General features: G+C 47.9%; 1 protein-coding gene across 1 annotated transcript in view; it reads right to left on the reverse strand.

The window, feature by feature from the left end:
* The window catches only part of SF3A3 (splicing factor 3a subunit 3), a 242,053-nt gene that overhangs the window by 51,946 nt on the left and 170,985 nt on the right, over positions 1 to 19,122 (reverse strand). The window contains exon 15 of the mRNA XM_069223970.1: positions 11,766 to 11,876. Within this exon, the coding sequence (XP_069080071.1) occupies positions 11,766 to 11,876 (111 nt within the window). The remainder of the gene's footprint in view (positions 1 to 11,765; positions 11,877 to 19,122) is intronic.

The raw sequence follows: 19,122 nt of genomic DNA on the forward strand, positions 1-19,122 counted from the left end.
GTCTTTAGCCTGCTTAGTGATCCCGCAAGGGTATTTTGAAGGCCTGGAACATGTTCAGCCTTTATGTGCACAGAGGGCTCAATGCACCAACCCCAAATGGTTTGTGCTTCGTAGGACAGTAGTTGTGAGCGAGTTCCTTTTTGTTTGTTGATGTAGAGCATTGTCGTCGTATTGTCCATTATGAGGAGCACAGTTGATCCGCAAATTCTTTGGAGAAAGGCTTGCAATGCAAAATACACTGTTCCCAGTTCAAGGAGGTTGATATGAAGAGTGCGGTGAGAGGAAGGCCACTTGCTTGAAGGTCCTGCAGGCATGCGCCCCATCCGTTTATTGACGAGTCTGTTGTGGTTAGCAGGGGAATCTGAGGTAAGAAGTGTAGGCCTCTCAAAATGTTCACGGGAACTGTCCACCAATCGAGCATGAGTGGAGTTATCTGGATTATGTCCTTGAAGGACCCTTGCGCTTGTTTACACAGCTTGTCTAGCTCCTCTTGGAGTGGACGCATATGAAGGCAACAGTGGGGAATGAGGTTTATACAAGATGAAATCATCCCTTTCAATGATCTGTAGCGTCAAACTGAAAGACTTTCCTTGTTGTATTCATTTCGCTAGGGTGATTGGTTTCTCCTGTCTGTCCAGCACTGGGTAGGCTTTGGTTTGTTATGTGTCTAGTATAGCACCCAGGAAGGCTATCTTTGTCGATGGTTGGGACAGTGACTTCTCCTGGTTGAGAGTAAGGCCCAAGTTCTTGAATAGGCATAAGGTCGCTCTGACGGACCTGGGTGCTGACCGGATGTCGGGAGCTTTTCCTAACAAGTCGTTTAGATAGGGAAAAATTTGGTGTTGCTTGTGTCTTAGGTAAGCTGCGACCGGATCAAGACATTTGGTTAAGATCCAGGATGCGGACTTGAGTCTAAAGGGAAGGACCTTGAATTGAAAATGCTTGCTGGCTACCATGAATCTCAGGAACTTACTGTGGCTTGGGTGAATGGGCATGTGGAAGTAAGCGTCTTAAAGGTCCAGAGAAGCCATACAGGGAGTGCAGAATTATTAGGCAAGTTGTATTTTTGAGGATTAATTTTATTATTGAACAACAACCATGTTCTAAATGAACCCAAAAAACTCATTAATATCAAAGCTGAATATTTTTGGAAGTAGTTTTTAGTTTGTTTTGAGTTTTAGTTATGTTAGGGGGATATCTGTGTGTGCAGGTGACTCTTACTGTGCATAATTATTAGGCAACTTAACAAAAAACAAATATATACCCATTTCAATTATTTATTATTACCAGTGAAACCAATATAACATCTCAACATTCACAAATATACATTTCTGACATTCAAAAACAAAACAAAAATAAAATCAGTGACCAATATAGCCACCTTTCTTTGCAAGGACACTCAAAAGCCTGCCATCCATGGATTCTGTCAGTGTTTTGATCTGTTCACCATCAACATTGCGTGCAGCAGCAACCACAGCCTCCCAGACACTGTTCAGAGAGGTGTACTGTTTTCCCTCCTTGTAAATCTCACATTTGATGATGGACCACAGGTTCTCAATGGGGTTCAGATCAGGTGAACAAGGAGGCCATGTCATTAGATTTCCTTCTTTTATACCCTTTCTTGCCAGCCACGCTGTGGAGTACTTGGACGCGTGTGATGGAGCATTGTCCTGCATGAAAATCATGTTTTTCTTGAAGGATGCAGACTTCTTCCTGTACCACTGTTGAAGAAGGTGTCTTCCAGGAACGGGCAGTAGGACTGGGAGTTGAGCTGGACTCCATCCTCAACCCGAAAAGGCCCCACAAGCTCATCTTTGATGATACCAGCCCAAACCAGTACTCCACCTCCACCTTGCTGGCGTCTGAGTCGGACTGGAGCTCTCTGCCCTTTACCATTCCAGCCACGGGCCCATCCATCTGGCCCATCAAGACTCACTCTCATTTCATCAGTCCATAAAACCTTAGAAAAATCACTCTTGAGATATTTCTTGGCCCAGTCTTGACGTTTCAGCTTGTGTGTCTTGTTCAGTGGTGGTCGTCTTTCAGCCTTTCTTACCTTGGCCATGTCTCTGAGTATTGCACACCTTGTGCTTTTGGGCACTCCAGTGATGTTGCAGCTCTGAAATATGGCCAAACTGGTGGCAAGTGGCATCGTGGCAGCTGCACGCTTGACTTTTCTCAGTTCATGGGCAGTTATTTTGCGCCTTGGTTTTTCCACACGCTTCTTGCGACCCTGTTGACTATTTTGAATGAAACGCTTGATTGTTCGATGATCACGCTTCAGAAGCTTTGCAATTTTAAGAGTGCTGCATCCCTCTGCAAGATATCTCACTATTTTTGACTTTTCTGAGCCTGTCAAGTCCTTCTTTTGACCCATTTTGCCAAAGGAAAGGAAGTTGCCTAATAATTATGCACACCTGATATAGGGTGTTGATGTCATTAGACCACACCCCTTCTCATTACAGAGATGCACATCACCTAATATGCTTAATTGGTAGTAGGCTTTCGAGCCTATACAGCTTGGAGTAAGACAACATGCATAAAGAGGATGATGTGGTCCAAATACTCATTTGCCTAATAATTCTGCACTCCCTGTATAGTCTGCTCTGTTGCGAAGCTGCAAGATGTCCTGCAATGTGACCATACGGAATGTTTGCTTTTCTAGGTATATGTTTAGCTCTCTGGCATTGGCCTCCAAAAACAAGACTTTTTTTCTAATGAAGAAGAAGTGGGAGTAGAAGCCTCTCCCCTTTGGGAATGGGGTACAACTTCTATTGCTCCTTTGCTCAACATGATCTCCGCTTCTAAGTTGTGCAGAGGCAGATGTTTGTGTTGAACCTGGGACGGTGGTGTCACTGGGTGGTATCTGTATGAACTCTAGCAGGTGGCCAAATTGTATTATATCGAATACCCATTTGCCCTTCGTTATTTGACGCCAACAACAAAGGTGGTGTTTCAGCGTTCCTTGAAAAGTCGATGGGAAAGAATGAGGAGGTAGCCAGTGCTTGAAGCCAGTCATTGCCTACGGGAGGCTTCCTTAGTTTGCCTTCTGGGTTTTCCTCTGTGAGGAGGTCTGCTGTAAGCCGCTGAGGGCGGCTGCCTTTGCTGATATTGGGGCCTGGCGGTGTGAAAGGTGGTGGAGTAAGATGTATATCTGGATTGTTGGGATCCTCCACGAAAGAAGATTGCCCTCTGCCCTTGGCTCCATGAAAAGGCAGTTTCCTATACTGTAGAGTGCCTAGCGATTTGGCGGTATCAGTGTCTGTATCGCTTGAAGTGTGTCATTGTCTTGCTTCCCGAATAGCGCTTCTCCATCATAGGGAAGATCTAGAATCTTTGTTTGTATCTCAGGTCAGAAATTAGTGGCTTTGAGCCACCCTCGACGCCTCAAAACTGCTGATCCAGCTAGTAGTCTAAAGCCCATGGCGGCGATGAAGAGTGCAGACAATTATCTCTGCAGATGAACATTGTCCCTCCATTAGCACCTTCTTGGTCTCTACTTTGGTACTCAGAGTTTTTCCAAACACTGAGTTATGTCCGACCATAGTTGCCCATCGTATCTACCAAGGAGCACTAGAGAATTTGCTGCTCGTACCACAATGGCAGACATTGAGGAGAATCACTTTCTGATGATATCAAGGAGCCTCCCTTATTAGTCTGGCGGCGTGATTAACAGTGTAGAAGGGTTTCTAGAGTGCCACTGCACTGCCTGTGAGATGATGGAGTCCGGCTTTGGATGACCTGTAAGGCAGGAAGGAGCGTACTTTTTTTCCAATTTAGTTAACACCGCCGGTCCTGTTACAGGGTTACGCATTGACTCCAAACATGGTCAATTATTGGAATAGGTCTGACCGTTTTCCTGTGAGGTTCTTTGAAATCGTACAGAAAACAGCCCTGCTGAGTTGCAGGCGTCAGTAAGTCAAAGTGTGTGGCTGTCCTTTCCAGCAGGTTGTGAAAACCACCTTGATCCTCAGGAGGCGATTCCACTAAAGGTGTTCCAGGAGAGGCAGGCGCCGATATATATTCATCCCACTCTTCTTGTGGTGTATGGATCCCACCCTCTTCACCTTCTTCGTCCGAAGAAGTCTGTACCTGTGTGGTTACAGTCTGGGGGGAACCCAGTGGTTGAGGAGTTAACATTTGCGGCTGCTGAAACTGCTGAGGGGTTGATGGAATTGTTGGTTGTTGCAAGGCTGTAGGTATTGGAGGAAAACGCTCCCTGTAATCTGCCAACATTGCTTGTAAATTCGACACTAAATTGGAAGGTAGACATACCAGCCCTTGCTGTTGTGGCTCCTCTTAATACTGCTGGTCATAGTTTGAATCATCAGAGTATTGTATTGTATTGTAATAGTATTTATTTAGCGCTTACTACCCCTGACGAGGTGTCAAAACGTTTTTTGGCGAGTAGCACGCTACTCCGGAACCCAACAAGAATTAGTGATGGATTAGTATCGGGAAATATAGTATTCCTTACATTTGACATGTAATTGTGAAGGGCTTCTAGCCACCCCATATAGCCTATCATCCTCCGAATCAACCTTATCCAAAAGGTGTGATGGCAATAGTCGACACATTACTTGGAGATGCAAGGGATAAAATCAAACAATGTTTTGAAATCTTTTTAAGTCCAATCTGTTCCGCCAATGAGGAAAGACTGAATGTAGACGGTATTTGTCTCTTTGTCGGTGTTCCCTGATATTCGACGAGAGGTGAATTGCTGCAGTCAGTGGTTGTGGCATGGACGAGGTGATGGTCGAGGGAGGAGTCTTCTATGGAAGGATCGCCGACGAGGTGCGCAGTGTTGACAGAGGCTGTACCCATGGTGCCGAAATGGGGCACACCGTTGACGAGGATGAGAAGACCATTGAAAAGGACTGTTGAGGCTGCCGTCGACAGATATGGTAACACCGGATGATGTCATCATTGACATGTGAGCCATCGCCAAAGATACCGTTGATGATAGTGCCGTCAACGGTGCAGAGACTGGTTTCTTGAATGTATGCTTAACCTGCAGAGGCGGCATTAGGGGCTCAGAGAGGGTTTTCTTTTTTTTATTTTAACAGAGAATCTGACCCCCTTGATTTCTCAGACTGCGACAAATGCTTCTCTGAAGAAGGACTACAGGTTTTTGAGGAACCCTCAGATGTTTTTTTAGGCACCTTTTTTGGAGGTTCCTCAGTGGCAATTGATTCCTCACTATCGGGGTTATTCTAACTTTGGAGGAGGTGTTAATCCGTCCCAAAAGTGACGGAAAAGTGACGGATTTACCACCAGCCGTATTACGAGTCCATTATATCCTATGGAACTCGTAATACGGCTGGTGGTATATCCGTCACTTTACCGTCACTTTTGGGACGGATTAACACTCCTCCAAAGTTAGAATAACCCCCTATGTCTCTTCACAGGTGTCTTGGTGACAGACATAGAAGATGAGGCACTGTCATCGTCAGAGACCAGATTGTCCCTAGACTTCAACTTTTGCAGCCAATGGAGAAGACGACCTCTGTATTTTAATGTTTTAGTAGAACATTTTCTACATAACTTACAGTCTCTGGTTTTATGGTTAGAATAGAGTCAGTATATGCAGTCCTCATCCTGGTCATCAACATGCAACCTCTTCTTCATGCAGGTAGCACAGGCACTAAAAAGCCACTTTTTAGTTGTCTTTGAAACGGTTGTCAGTTTTAAGCACCCAATTGAAGAAAAATACTCAAGAAATTTAACCCAAAAACACGTTAGAATGACTATCTGAGAGAGAGCGGAGCAGAGTTCAGAGGAGACTCCTAAGCACGTCATGCGGTGGAAAATCTGAATGAAGGCAGCTCCTCACAGGAGGGTTGTAGAGGATGGTGTAACCTGATTGGTTGATTCTAGAGTTCGGTCCTTCTTTACAGAATGACTCGGATATGCTACTAAGCTAAAGGCCTAATGCATGTAATGTATATGTACATTTGAGCATAGCTCTGTATTACAAAGGGGACTCCCATCTCGACGATGGGGAAGGATTCAAGCATGTGATTTTATGTAAGTTCCAATACTGGAGTAACCAGTCAGTCAACACAACAGCAGTTGGTAGGTTTTCTGGTGGTACCTCTAAAGTACCCTCTGGGTGCATGTATTAATAAATCCATCACTGCAATCAGTGAGATGTTGGATACCAAACATCCCTGTGAAGCCATCATAAAGCTGGGGGAACTCGTATTGACCAGTGTACAGCACATGTACTAAAAATGGCTTCCCTGTTCACTTACTGTATCTAAGAAAATCGACAAAGACATTGTAGGGGCATATTTGCTCATGCATCCATGTCCTCAACTTAATATAATGCACCCTGCATTAGGGCTGTAATGCCTGCTGTAGGGGTGACTTACAAATATTCCAGGCAGTGTTAGGGGAAATGGCACAAGAGTGTGTCAACTCATGTTTCCACTTTTTGAAGCACCTTGTGATGCAGCGTTCAGTGACAGTCTGTATAAGTTTTGCGCTGGCTCTCAGAGTGGCACAAATAATGCTGCAGCTCTTAGGAACCCTCTTTAGTACCTATGCCCCAGGTACCAAAGGTACCATTTACTAGGTACTTACAAAATGTGCTAAAGGTCTGGTCACTTGGGGATGAAGTGACCAGTCGTCCTGTTTTTGGGGAAGAAACACAGGCACTGGGACCCTGGTTAGCAGGAACCCAGTGCACTTCAGTCAAAGTTGCATTAAAAACCAGGCAAAAAGTGCATATGTGAGGGAGGGGGGCTTCTGCAACAAGAACCAGTTTCCTGCAGATACTTCTAACTGCAAATTACTCACTTTGTGACACATACAAAGGCCACGCCCTCCTAGGTGGCAGGTCAGTTAAATGGTCTGAAAGTCCTCCAGGACCAAATGGACAAAGTGTATCTACTGAGAGACAAAGATCTTCGCTTTCAAGGCAGTAGTGCTTATAAAATTGTTTACTGATGCCCATGTAGCAGCCTGACAGATGTCCAATACAGGCACTTCATATGCCAAAGCTGCGGGGGCAGGTTTGGCCCTGATGGAATCAGCCCTGAAGTCCTCTATAATTTGCTTCATGGCCAGTGAGTAGCAGGTATTTATGCGGAAGACTATTCATCCAGAGATTGTTCTCTTCTGCACTGTTTTATACTCTGCTCCTGCGAAACCTACAAAGATAGTACAGCCAATGTTTTCTAGTATGATCAACATAGAAACTTAAGGCCCTTTTGGGATTCAAACAATGTAGCCTTTTTTCATCCTAGAATGAATGAGGTGGAGCAAAGAACGCAAGGTGATGGACTGTGACTGTTGGAAGGAATGCCACCTTGTTTCTGAGCACTAATTTGTCTGGGAGAAGGAAGGATATGGTTGCTGGACAGACAGGGCATGCAACTCATTCACATGACAAGCTGACTTTACCACTATGAGGAAAGCCTTCTTCAGGCTTAAGAAACACATACAGCAGCTACGCATCAGGCCAATGGAATGAACATCAACAATGTAAGGACCAAATTAAGCTCCCACTGAGGCATCACAAAAGATTTGTGAGGAAAAGAGGGCCTGCTCTTTCAAAAAATGAACAACAGGTGATCTGAATAAGTGTGGTTGATCAGGTAACTGTAGCAAATCTGAAAGTGCTGGCAGTTCAACTTTAACAGTAGTCACAGCAAGTCCTTGCTGTGCTAGAGAAAGAACAAATACCAGCACATAGATAGCTGAGCCTACAAAGTTTGGATGGCACATTCAGCATAAATGGTTTTGTTAGATTGAAACCAAGCTGCCAAAATGACATCTACGACCCGAACTCCGGAGGAAGATCAAAAGCATTCAACTGCTATCAGTCTCCATACTTGGAGGTGTATGTTGCAAAGGACTCTCGCCTGTTGCTCCGACAGAGGATACTGCTGAAGTGGCAGTCGGACCGGAGGACAAATGCTCATGGTAAGAAGCCCTGGGTGACCCACTATCCTGTCCCAGTCCGAGCCCATAATATGACTTGGGCCCAGTCCTTTCTGATCTTTTTCAAAACTCTGGGCGGTAGAGGCGGGAGAGTGTGCAGGAGTCCAGAGCTCCAATCCAGTCAGAAGGCATCTCCTATGGAGAACCACATTAGGAAATCCAACAGTCAAAAACCTGGAAACAGCAGTGACAAAAAGATCAGGCCAAGGTTCTCCTTACAGTTGGAAGATGCGCCACTTCGGAATATAATTACCATTCATGATTTGCTATGAGTTAGTCCACACTGACTTGACAGGTGGTGTATGACCAAGAAAAGGGCCTGATGACAGCCACTTCCAAAGAGCTAATGCCTTCTGGCACAGGTCCAACAACCCCACCTTGACTGATTTTTGAAGTGCCGCATGGAGGCAGTGCTGTCTGACAATATAAACCAGCCTCCACCTGATGGTCGCCAGGGAGGCCTTACAACTTCAGCAGACTGATGTGGAGCTGGATGTCTGCTGACAAGAGTCCTATTATCACCACTGCTACCAGGTGGCCTCTCCAACTCAGCAATGATGCATTCGTTATGACCATCCATTGTGGGTGGAAAAGGGAAAGGAACCTGCCAGTAGTCCAACAGCGTCTAGCAACCACTACTGTGTATCTTTTGCAGTCTCCTCCAATACCTGAACGCAATCCAGCAGTTTTCCTTGGTGCTGAGCCCACTGAGACTTCATGTCACAAAACACTTAATGTTCCACTTAATGTGGTCCAGTAGTTGGATGCAATACGCCAAAAATTAAGTCTCTCACTGAAAGCCAGGCTAAAGCTTGAAACATCAGGATCATATCCTAAATATCCTGGACTCGGCCACCAAGTCCACTAATTAAGTTAATAATTTATCTTGCCCCCAACAGGCAGACAATGTGACACTGAGGACAAGTTAAAGGGGCTTGGTAGTGGCGGCAAGGAGGCAAGAGACAGGATAATACATTGGATGTTGTCGGCCAAACCATCCCTCACTTCTACCTAAAAAGGACTGGAAGGCTTGCTATTATGGAGGTGGGTCTTGGCGTTGCCTCTGCTGGATGCCCCTTCTAAAGCTTTGAAAAGGGCAGCATAGATGGGAATAATGAGGCACTGGCACAGAGAGGACAAGGGAGCATGCTGTAGCTATACTTTCTTGGAAGCAAGTCAGGATTGAATCAGCTTTTTCCCTGAAGAGAGGGCTGACATCAAATGGCAGGCCCATCAGTAATGCCTGGACGTTACTGAAGCTGCACTTGAATCTCATCCACATGTGGTGGCGAAGCACCCTGCTAGTACAGAGTGTCCTACCCAAGCAATTGGTGGTGTCCAGCCCCTATATGATGATGTATTTTCCAGCGTCTTGCCAATCTTGCATGATCTGACCCTAATTAGCACCAAACGCATCAGGGTCAGCGGATAAGGTTTCGCACACCTTATACCGTGTGAGTAACGTCCAAAGAGACAACTGCAGTTGACTGAACTGAGGGCTAGTCTGGCAGAACATTCAATTCCCAAAGGCCTCCATGCGTTTGATTCCCCATCTGGGGGTGCAGTATTGAAAGAGTTAGGGTTCAAGCTGCTTGTGGAAGCAGATTTGGGAGAAGGGAGCTGGAACATGAAAGATGGGTCCCCTATGACAAGTATTTGCTGTCTGGCAATCTACCTATTCACAGGTGGGCAAGATTCAGGTTTGGCCCAAGTGCCCATTAAGGTATCTATTAGGGACTTGTTACATAAGAGGAGCAGCTCTGAATAAGTCTGCCCAGGCTGCAGGACTGGGAGGACATCCGTGTTTACCTCTACTGATGGCAGTTGGAGATTCAGGACTTCTGCAGCTCCCCTTAATGAGGGCAGCAAAAGATTCTGAATGGCTAGGTGGAGAGTTCAGGCCAGTGTCTGGGAACTATCGAGACTACTGGCACCATGAAGATCCCAAACAAGATTTTTTTTCCTCAACTTTGGGAATCATCATCTCCATCACAGTGTTCTGGATCTGAAAAATATGCCCATAGTGGTAGTGTCCTATCTGAATCTGAATGGGACTCATGGGCTGTCCGCTGTCAAAGTGGTTGCAACTTTGGTCAAAGTGGACATGCTTCGGAGGCTGAAAAGACAAACTGTTCTTAATCGGACAGCGGTGGTGTCTGCGTCAATGCAGAGGTGGTCTGCGAGGACCTTGGTGCTGCATGAGACGTAGGGAAAGCCATAGACCCTGGAGTCGGGCCAGCCCCACAGTATGGTCAAGGGGCACAGTCTGCATCTGGGACAGACCTGCCAAAGGTACTCTGACTAGAGGCCGCCTCAGATCATTGGGGCTCCTAGGAGGATGCTGGCAGGGGATCAAATACACACAAAATGGCCTTCAGGAAGTCTTCGAACTAGGAAATCTGGATTGATCGGAATGAGCGGAGGGATCAGCTCTGCTGCAGGGAATCAGGAATGCGCTTGGGAAACACCTGGATGCTTGTGCAACTTCGCTTAATGAGAGTGGCGGAAAGAAGAGGAGGCACATGTTATTTTTTTGGACTTCAACTTACCTGACAACTTGGAGTGAGAAGAGGACCTCTCTCGAAAATGGCCTAGAGAGTGAGAACGTGTCTTTGCCTTATGTTTTGACTGTGTTCATCGATGTAGAGTTTGGCCTTGCGGTCTCAGTCTCAGATGTCTTTTCAGGTCCATTCTGGCAAATTTGTCACACAATTTCAAGTCGTTTTAGGAACCTAGACAATAGAGACATACCTGGTGGCGGGTCTGTCACAGACATCTGCTTAAAGGATTGAGGAAGCTTCGGATTAATGTTGGAGGGTGCGGAAAGAAAGAAACTGAAGTGGCAGTTATATGTGGCTCAAGCGCCATCTACATGGTGTGAAGGAGTTGGCTTGAAGCAGTACAGCGCCACCTACCGGCACAGGAGGGAATTGCTGAGAAAAAATCTCGAAATCAGGTCTGGCTCCAGGGGAACTTCATAAGGGGAGGAATCTGCGATTACATGCATCCATCAGAACACTTATTTTGGTCACAAATTCCTGGTGAGTCTAAAATACAGACCGGGTGAAGGTCTGACCAATGGGATCTAGTTTGAATACAATGTAAAAGCGGTATTTTCTGTAACATTCTCACCAAGTGATTTAAATTGTACCTGCCCTCAGGATATTTTGGCTGATACTGAAGTCAAACTATTATACTGCACCAGAACCTTCTGACAATCCCCAACAAGAATATATTCCAACCCCCCCCCCCCCACTCCCCCCCAAATCAACTGATGCATACCCAAACCAAAACAAAATAGTCAAAGTTAAACAAAATATATTACAAACTCAACATTAAACAGCAGGAGTGTACAGCATGTGATCTAAAACAGATGAAGAGATAAAAAAAGATGCTATCATGTTTTGGCTGGAATTTCACGATAACGCACCTGAATTGCATCTGACCTTTATGAAAAAGGCCGGCGCTTATTAACACAGAGCTGTATGCTGTGGTATAGGTATGAGTGGAAGTAAAAGGACATTAAAATTGACTTGCATGTGAACTTTGATACTTGCTGTCTTGTAAACTGCTTGTCATGCGACTGCGTCAAGCTAATACATTTACAGGACTTACAAAGTCTTAGGTGAAGTTGAATAACTACTAAGATGAGAAAATATACAAATACTTCATCTGTCCTACTTAAGAAAGTTGCCACAGAGCTGTTTAAGGCACCCATTAAAACATTCACTTCCCAACGCAATATACTTCTGGAGGAATCAAATAAACCCAATATGAAACATGAAGTCTTTAAAATTATACATCTGAATAGTACTTACAGCAAAATGCCGCTGGAACGCTTTGGGTCCTCGGTAGGTGTAGTTACCACATATTTCACAGTTGTAGTTAATGTTGAGGCCATGCAGTTTATATAACCAATAAGGGATTGGCTGAAAATACAAAGAAGAGTGGATAGTCAATATTGGGTAATGTCAGAGGATTGTATTCAAAAGTATTTCATAAAGCTTTAAATACATAAATAAGAACTATAGCTTCAACAAACTAACCCAAGAAGTGCTAGAGAACCCATCTGATAAGGAACTTCAGTTGAAATGAGCAAGGAAAGAAAACGTCCAGAGAAGTGCCAATTGACAGCACTCTGCTTTTCAACATGTTTACAAATTATATTTTGTGCCAATGCTGGTGTAAGGAAAAGGTTTATGCTGTAGGTTGTAATGCCATTAATTTACCCTCCATGTCTCTGAATGTGAATCTGCAATACAACCACTTGCTCCTTTTGTTGGTTCAGCAATACTTCTTTCAAGCTGCATTTATAATATCTGCTGAAATAACAAAATCTATAACCTCCAAGTTGTGCAGAATCCTGCAGGGAGACGCAGCTGAGAACTATGTGGCCGCGCTGCTAAACGCTCCATCTGGGTCACAAACCCACACCCAAGTGACATTCTTAAAAGTGAATCATTCCAAAGTTGATGCTACCTCGCCTTTCTGGGATAAAGGCTAAGCACCACTGTGTTGAACATCTGCAAAAAAGAAAATCAACTTCATCTGCCCCCCTTTGAAATAAAGTGAATGAAATCACTTCTGGCACACCACCACTTACCCCTGCCTCGATCCACCTCAACGAAACTCGAAAGTACTTACTGCCAAGGAATGCTTAGCAGAGAAAATGGGCGAAATTAATTTCAACTACTCATTCACAAACCAAATAAATAACTAAGCACTAATGCAGACCATGGTCTCTTCACATCTCAGTGGTCTGAGTTTGAGATGGAGTCCAAAAAAAGTCACGCTCATGATTACCAAATTACATAGATGAGATTTCAACAATGAAGTCCTTCTCCCACAGAGGGATCTGACTAACATTAATGAGAACAAAACTCGGGGGTGTGGCGTGATCGGCAAGATGGCGGACGCGTGAATCTCTCGCTCCGCTATGGCCTGATAAATAATCCTGCTATAACTGTCCCGCCGGGGACTGGGACCCGTCACTGATATCAGAGAAGCGGTGCAGCCTGCGGCTCCCCAGGGCGCTGCGCAATTAAATCGGAAGCCCGGAGAAGCAGACCACGGCTGACGCGGTGCGTGCCTGGAGGAAGCGCCCGTACAGGCAGGGACTGGTGCGACGAGAGGGGCACGGAGAAAACTATCGGGGAACAGGAGGGCTGTGGGGGGCCGCGATAAAAGCAAAATACTGCACCCCCCTGGAAAACGCGGAGGGCTGACAGAGAGGCGCGGCGCCCTCCCGTCGACGAACGTAGAGGACGGCGACAGGTCTTACGGAAATGGCCCACGATATGCAGAGGGCCAGATTGCCGTGTTGGATGTCGGCGGCTTGAGGTGAGGAGCGGAGGGGCGGCAGTTCACCACCCGCGAGTCAGTGTTGCACGCCAGGTGACTGGGAGGTGCCGTGGACACGGGGCAACCCCAATCGGATGGCCCCTCTGCCCACAGGGGACTTGGATGCTGAAATTAAGGAACTGGCCTCACAACAGACTATTGGAATCATTGCAAGGTGAGGTGGGGGTGGGAGGCCCCCCCCCCTTATAGTCCCAGGCAACAGAACATACGTGCGTCCCCCTCCCCACGCTCCACACCAGAGTGGGGTGAGTGGAGGACCGAGGAGGGGCCTCTTTAACGACAGTCCACACAGAGAGACTGAACCCCTATGGACTAGTCCAAGCCTGAAGGAACAACAAGTACATCTGGAAAAAGACACAGGGGTGACAACTGGGCACTGTCGTGGGGAGCTGCTTGCCATGCCGGATGACCACCAAAAATCAGAACAGGGTCAAGGCTCAGCGCTGCTGCCGCGCTAGTAACATGGCCAAATCGGACTTGACGGACCCCATCCCGCACTCCCTCCAAGTCACGTTGGACAAGATCCTGGGAGCCATAGAAGAGTCCAAGACAACATTACAGTGGGAAAACGGGCTGGTGTCGGGGGAACTGAGCCTGCTGAGAGCTGTCCACAAGAAATTAGCGGACAGGGTCTCAGGCACTGAGACCACACTTGGGGATCTCACACAGGCGCAACAGGAAATCAAAGCCACTGTCCTCCAACTGACAGACCGTGTTCAACGATTGGAACGCCGCGCTGAAGACCGAAATCGAAGGAACAATGTGCAAGTTACCGGCCTTCCGGAAGGCGCTGAGGAAAACGACATGCTGGCCTACCTGGAGAAGTGGTTCAAATAAGAGGTGGCTCCGGAACAACTTACTCCCTTTTTTCGCTCTGGAGAGGGCACACCAGGTGCCGTCAAGATCACCTGCCCCGGGCAGACGCCCGCGTGTAGTGGTGGCTAGACTGCTGCATTATAGAGATAGAGATGTGTTACTCCAACGAGCCAGGGAAGCCGGACTCTTCCGTGTGGAGAACGGAACAGTAACTCTATTCCCGGATTTCACGTCAGAGGTCCAGAGCAGGCGGGCCTCTTACTTAGCCGTGAAATGAGCACTCCGGAAGGAGGGCATTCAGTACTCCCTCCTATTCCCAGCCAGGCTGAGATTGATCATTGATGGGCATACCATCTTCCTCCAAACACCTGAGGAAGCGTGGGAATGGCTAGAGTCACACAAAGTGGGTGGGGACCCACACGCCAAGATGAGACGGATGCAGAGGCGTGGACGTAGGAGAACAAGAAGGCAACGTAGCAGGTCCCGAACTGGCATCGGACCAACCCCAGTGCAGAATGAATTGGACAGAAAGGCAGCCCTGGAAGCGGTGGCGTCACTGCGCAATACAGACCTGCCTGAAGATGTCAGTGAGAGAGATTCGGACCAACACACCAATTCCTCAGATGCGGACTCCTGTCATACTGAGGAAGCTCCAAGAGTGACTCCACAAACAGCTGACGACCTGGGTTAACTGACTGAGTGGTCCTGATCCCACAGTGGGAGCCCGCATCTGGAAATGGGGCCTTGTCGGCTATGGACCCCCCCCTAGTTTCTCGGCCGCAGCAGCACAAATGGCGAGAACACAATGCGACCTAATGTTACTGTTATGTTTGTTTTACACAAATTGGGCAACCATTGGTTGGAGTGTTGCCCTGGGGATGAGGGGTTGGGGATTGAAGTCCCACGTTTTTGTTCAGCGCAGGAGAATGGGTGTTACTGATCTAAGTTTGGTTCTGGTACTGGGGGACTGGGTGGTGGAACAGAGAAGTAGCTGCAGCTGGGTGGAGTCGCTGTCACTTAACGATATTGTCCTCACACAATGGCAGACTATAAGCGTTTAACTTGGAATATCTGAGGGATGGGGATGATGATCAAGCGACATAAGGTACTGACTTATCTGAAAAAAAGGGGGATACATATAGCACTGCTTCAGGAAACACATCACCTCCAGGGAGGTAGACAAGCTCAGGGGTAGATGGAGAGGATCGTCACATACTAAGCATTTGCACAGAGCGCGCAGATATGGGTGAGACCGGGGGTCCCCTTCAAGGCCATTTCAATAAACATAGACCAGGACGGTAGATTCGTAATTGTAGAAGGCAGATTGCATGGTAGACATGTTGCACTGGGCTGCGTATACGCCCCTAATCGGGAACAGATCCCCTACTTACAATCTCTCTCGGGGCACATGTCTCACCCCTCAGGAGGGCGGTTACTGATTGGGGGAAGACTTTAACTGTGTGATTGACACTGAATTGGACCGCTCCCTCCCCCCCCCCCCCCCCCCGGAGCGGTCTCGCACAAGACGGCTAAGGGACTGACCGAATGGATGGCACACTGGGGACTGGAGGATATATGGCGGATACAACACCCAAGAGATAGGGACTATTCATTCTATTCTGGTCTACATCAGTTACATACCAGGATAGACCGGATATTGAGGACTGGAGGTGTAACCCCCGAGATAACCCACTCGGAGTACTTAGGCCGCACTATCTCTGATCATAGCCACTGATTATTACCTGGCGTTGTGCCGAAGCTAAGACTCCCATTACTGCGTGGAGGCTCCAGCCCATGGCACTCGAGGACCCGGCCTATAGGGAGGCACTTAGGTCTCACCTTCTGGAACATATTAGTATCAACAAAGGCACCACTACAACACGACACATAGAATGGGAAACCTCAAATGTAGTGACCCGAGGCTATTGCATGGAGCAGACAGTCGGGGTCAGGCGGGCCCTAGAGCTCGAACTTAACCGATTGGAAAAGATAATTCACGAGGGATACAATATCCAGACCACAGATCAGGTCACACAGCAGAGGTTCCTTGAGGCTAAGGAGTCCTTTGCTCAGACCCTGGAGAGACTATGATGTCACAGTTACCAGACACCTAGCAGCGCTACACCAGAGGAGGGCAGACCTGGTAGAATACTGGCATGGCAGGTGAGACTTAATGGGGAGAGTGCCCCGATCACTAGCGTCCAAGGGAGAGAGGGGGACCTAGTACATGCACAGTCCAAAATAAATGAGGCATTTAAACAGTACTACACATCACTCTATAGACAGCCGGAAGAGGACTTGCCACATTTGTTGGGTCCCCAGCTACAGTCTCTGCCGTTGAGTACCTTACCCCTCCCCCGAGGACAGAGATCCCCTGGGAGACCTGGTGACTCAGGAGGAGGTAAAGGCCGCTATTACACAATTGGCGGCAGGTAAAACGCCGGACATGGATGGACTCCCAATGGAGTTTTATAAGACATATTCAGATGTTATTGCACTCCTATTGGTCGAGCTCTATGCGGAGGCATTCAAATGGGGGGTACTCCCAGAGACGATGAGGGAGGCATTGGTGATAGCTCTCCCCAAGACCACGTTGTGCGAGGCCTCTGTGTCTGACTTTAGACCTTTGTCCATGCTGAATTACGACTTGCGATCCTAAGTAAAGTCCTGGCGGATCGGATGATCCGACATATTCCCCACCTCGTGCATGAGGACCAAAACGGCTTCATACCAGCGCGCAGTACCTCCCTGAACCTCAGACGATTATTCTCACTCCTCCACATGCCGCAAACCGAAAGACCCTCTGGCGCAGCACATCTCAGTCGACCTCGAGAAAGCGTTCGACTCACTACGGTGGGATTATTTACAGGCAGTGATGCTTCGGATGAGACTGGGGGAGAAATGGGTGCACTGGGTAGCATTACTGTATTATCTCCCTGTGGCGAGGGTACGAACGGGCAGAACAGTGTTGAATACCTACCCCATATTGCGAGGCACCAGGCAGGGTTGCCCTCTCTCTCCCCTACTGTTTGCGCTTGCTATCGAGCCCCTTGCAGCTCGGTTCCGAGTGGAGGGGCGAGGCAGGGCCGTGGTGTGGGGCTCTGTGGAACATAAAATATCACTCTACGCAGATGACATACTGATTTACCTTCGGTATGGTATGTCTGGGATCCCCTGGGCGCTCGCTTTGCTTGAGGAATTCAGTAGCCCCTCGGGCCTCCGACTGAACAGGAGGAAGACATACGTCTTCCCCTGGAGGGCGGGCGAGGAGCGCCCCCCGCCCTATTGATGTCACATGGTCCCCCCACACTTTTAAATACCTGGGAATACAAGTGTTTGATGATATAGGAGACCTTCGGGCGGCAACCTGGGTAGGACGCTTAGAGCCTTAGGATCATGCGTGACGTTCTGATGCTCACTTAAGCTCTCACTGATGGCCCAAGTCTCCTTGTCTAAGATGATTATGCTGCCCCGCCTCCTATATTACTTCTCCAATCTCCCAGTGACCGTGCCGACGAGCTGGTTCATGAGCTCCTGCTAGAGCTCTTCTGGGACGGGGGTCGACAACGAACGTCCCTTTCTACCCTGCGACGTCCCACCTCTGAAGGAGGACTGGGAGTAACAGATTTTGAATTATATTATTTGTCGTGCCAACTCCAGTGGGTTGCCAGATGGCTTGCGGGTGAAAATCGACTAGACCTGACAATGGGGGAGGGGGAGGGGGGGGGGGGAGTTTGGAAGCGATCTGTTACTGGCACGGTTGATTAATCCTCGAATCACACTGCCGGCAAGAAATATTATGCGGACAGTAGCCCTCTCCTGTTGGAAAAGGTGCCTGAGATGCACAGGTACGACGGTGGCCTATTCCCCGAGACACGGCTGACGGCCTTGCCTTTGGGAGCCCCGAACAGTATAACATCACAGAATCAGATGAGGACTTGGACCCGGGCAAGTGTGTTGACCCTGCGGGACTGCTTCCAGGGCGGTGTCCTGAGACCCTTCGCAAATCTGGTAGAGGAGAACGGAATCCCAAGAGGACAATTCCTCTTACACCAGTCACTAACACACGCTATAAGGGAATTATGGACTACAGTGAACGCAGAACCTGAGGCGCATAGTATTCTCCAACTCCTATTAACAACAGGAGATGACACGCACCTTATTACTAGACTTTACAGTGCCCACAATGAGGACACACAGGAATCCCTGCAACCATTGAGCGCAAAATGGGAGGGGACACTAGGAAAGGAGTTGACAGACACAGAGTGGCGGAGGGTACTGGCAGGTCCCGGTAGGGTATAGCCCAACACACGTCTCAGTTACATCCAATTCAATTTCGTACACAGACCATACCTCACCCCCCACAGACTCAGGGTAATATATGAAGGAGAACCCAGGTCATGTCCCAGATGTAGTGCATTAGACGCAGACTTAGATCACATGATATGGGAATGCCCTGAGATACAGAGATGTTGGCAGAGTGCACTAGACGACTTGGGGAGAACACTGGGCTCGTGACTGGACTTGGACCCCCTCCTTCTGCCTTCTGGGTTTACACTTCAGACCTGCCTCTAAGAAAGTTGGCAGCAGGTTTCTGGACCTAACCTTGGGTTGCTCAAGCAAAGAATTGCCATGGCTTGGAAATCCCCTAGGGGCTCCTCTCTGTTAGACTAGAGACGGGATGTCTCGAACTGGGCCCGGGCCGAGCTACATGCATTAAGAAAGGAGGAGGCTCGGGGAGTCCGTGCACGACCGATTGCCCCATTGTGGACTGAGATCCTAGAAGCCTGGGTGTAAGGAAATCGCTCCCTGGTGCAGTTAACCCCCCACTTTTTGCCTGATACTGATGCTGACTTGACTGAGAAGTGTGCTGGGACCCTGCTAACCAGGTCCCAGCACCAGTGTTCTTTCACCTAAAATGTACCATTGTTTCCACAATTGGCACACCCCTGGCACACAGATAAGTCTCTTGTAAAAGGTACCAGTGGTACCAAGGGC

This window comes from Pleurodeles waltl, chromosome 3_1 (assembly GCF_031143425.1).
Source record: "Pleurodeles waltl isolate 20211129_DDA chromosome 3_1, aPleWal1.hap1.20221129, whole genome shotgun sequence".
Taxonomy (NCBI): domain Eukaryota; kingdom Metazoa; phylum Chordata; class Amphibia; order Caudata; family Salamandridae; genus Pleurodeles; species Pleurodeles waltl.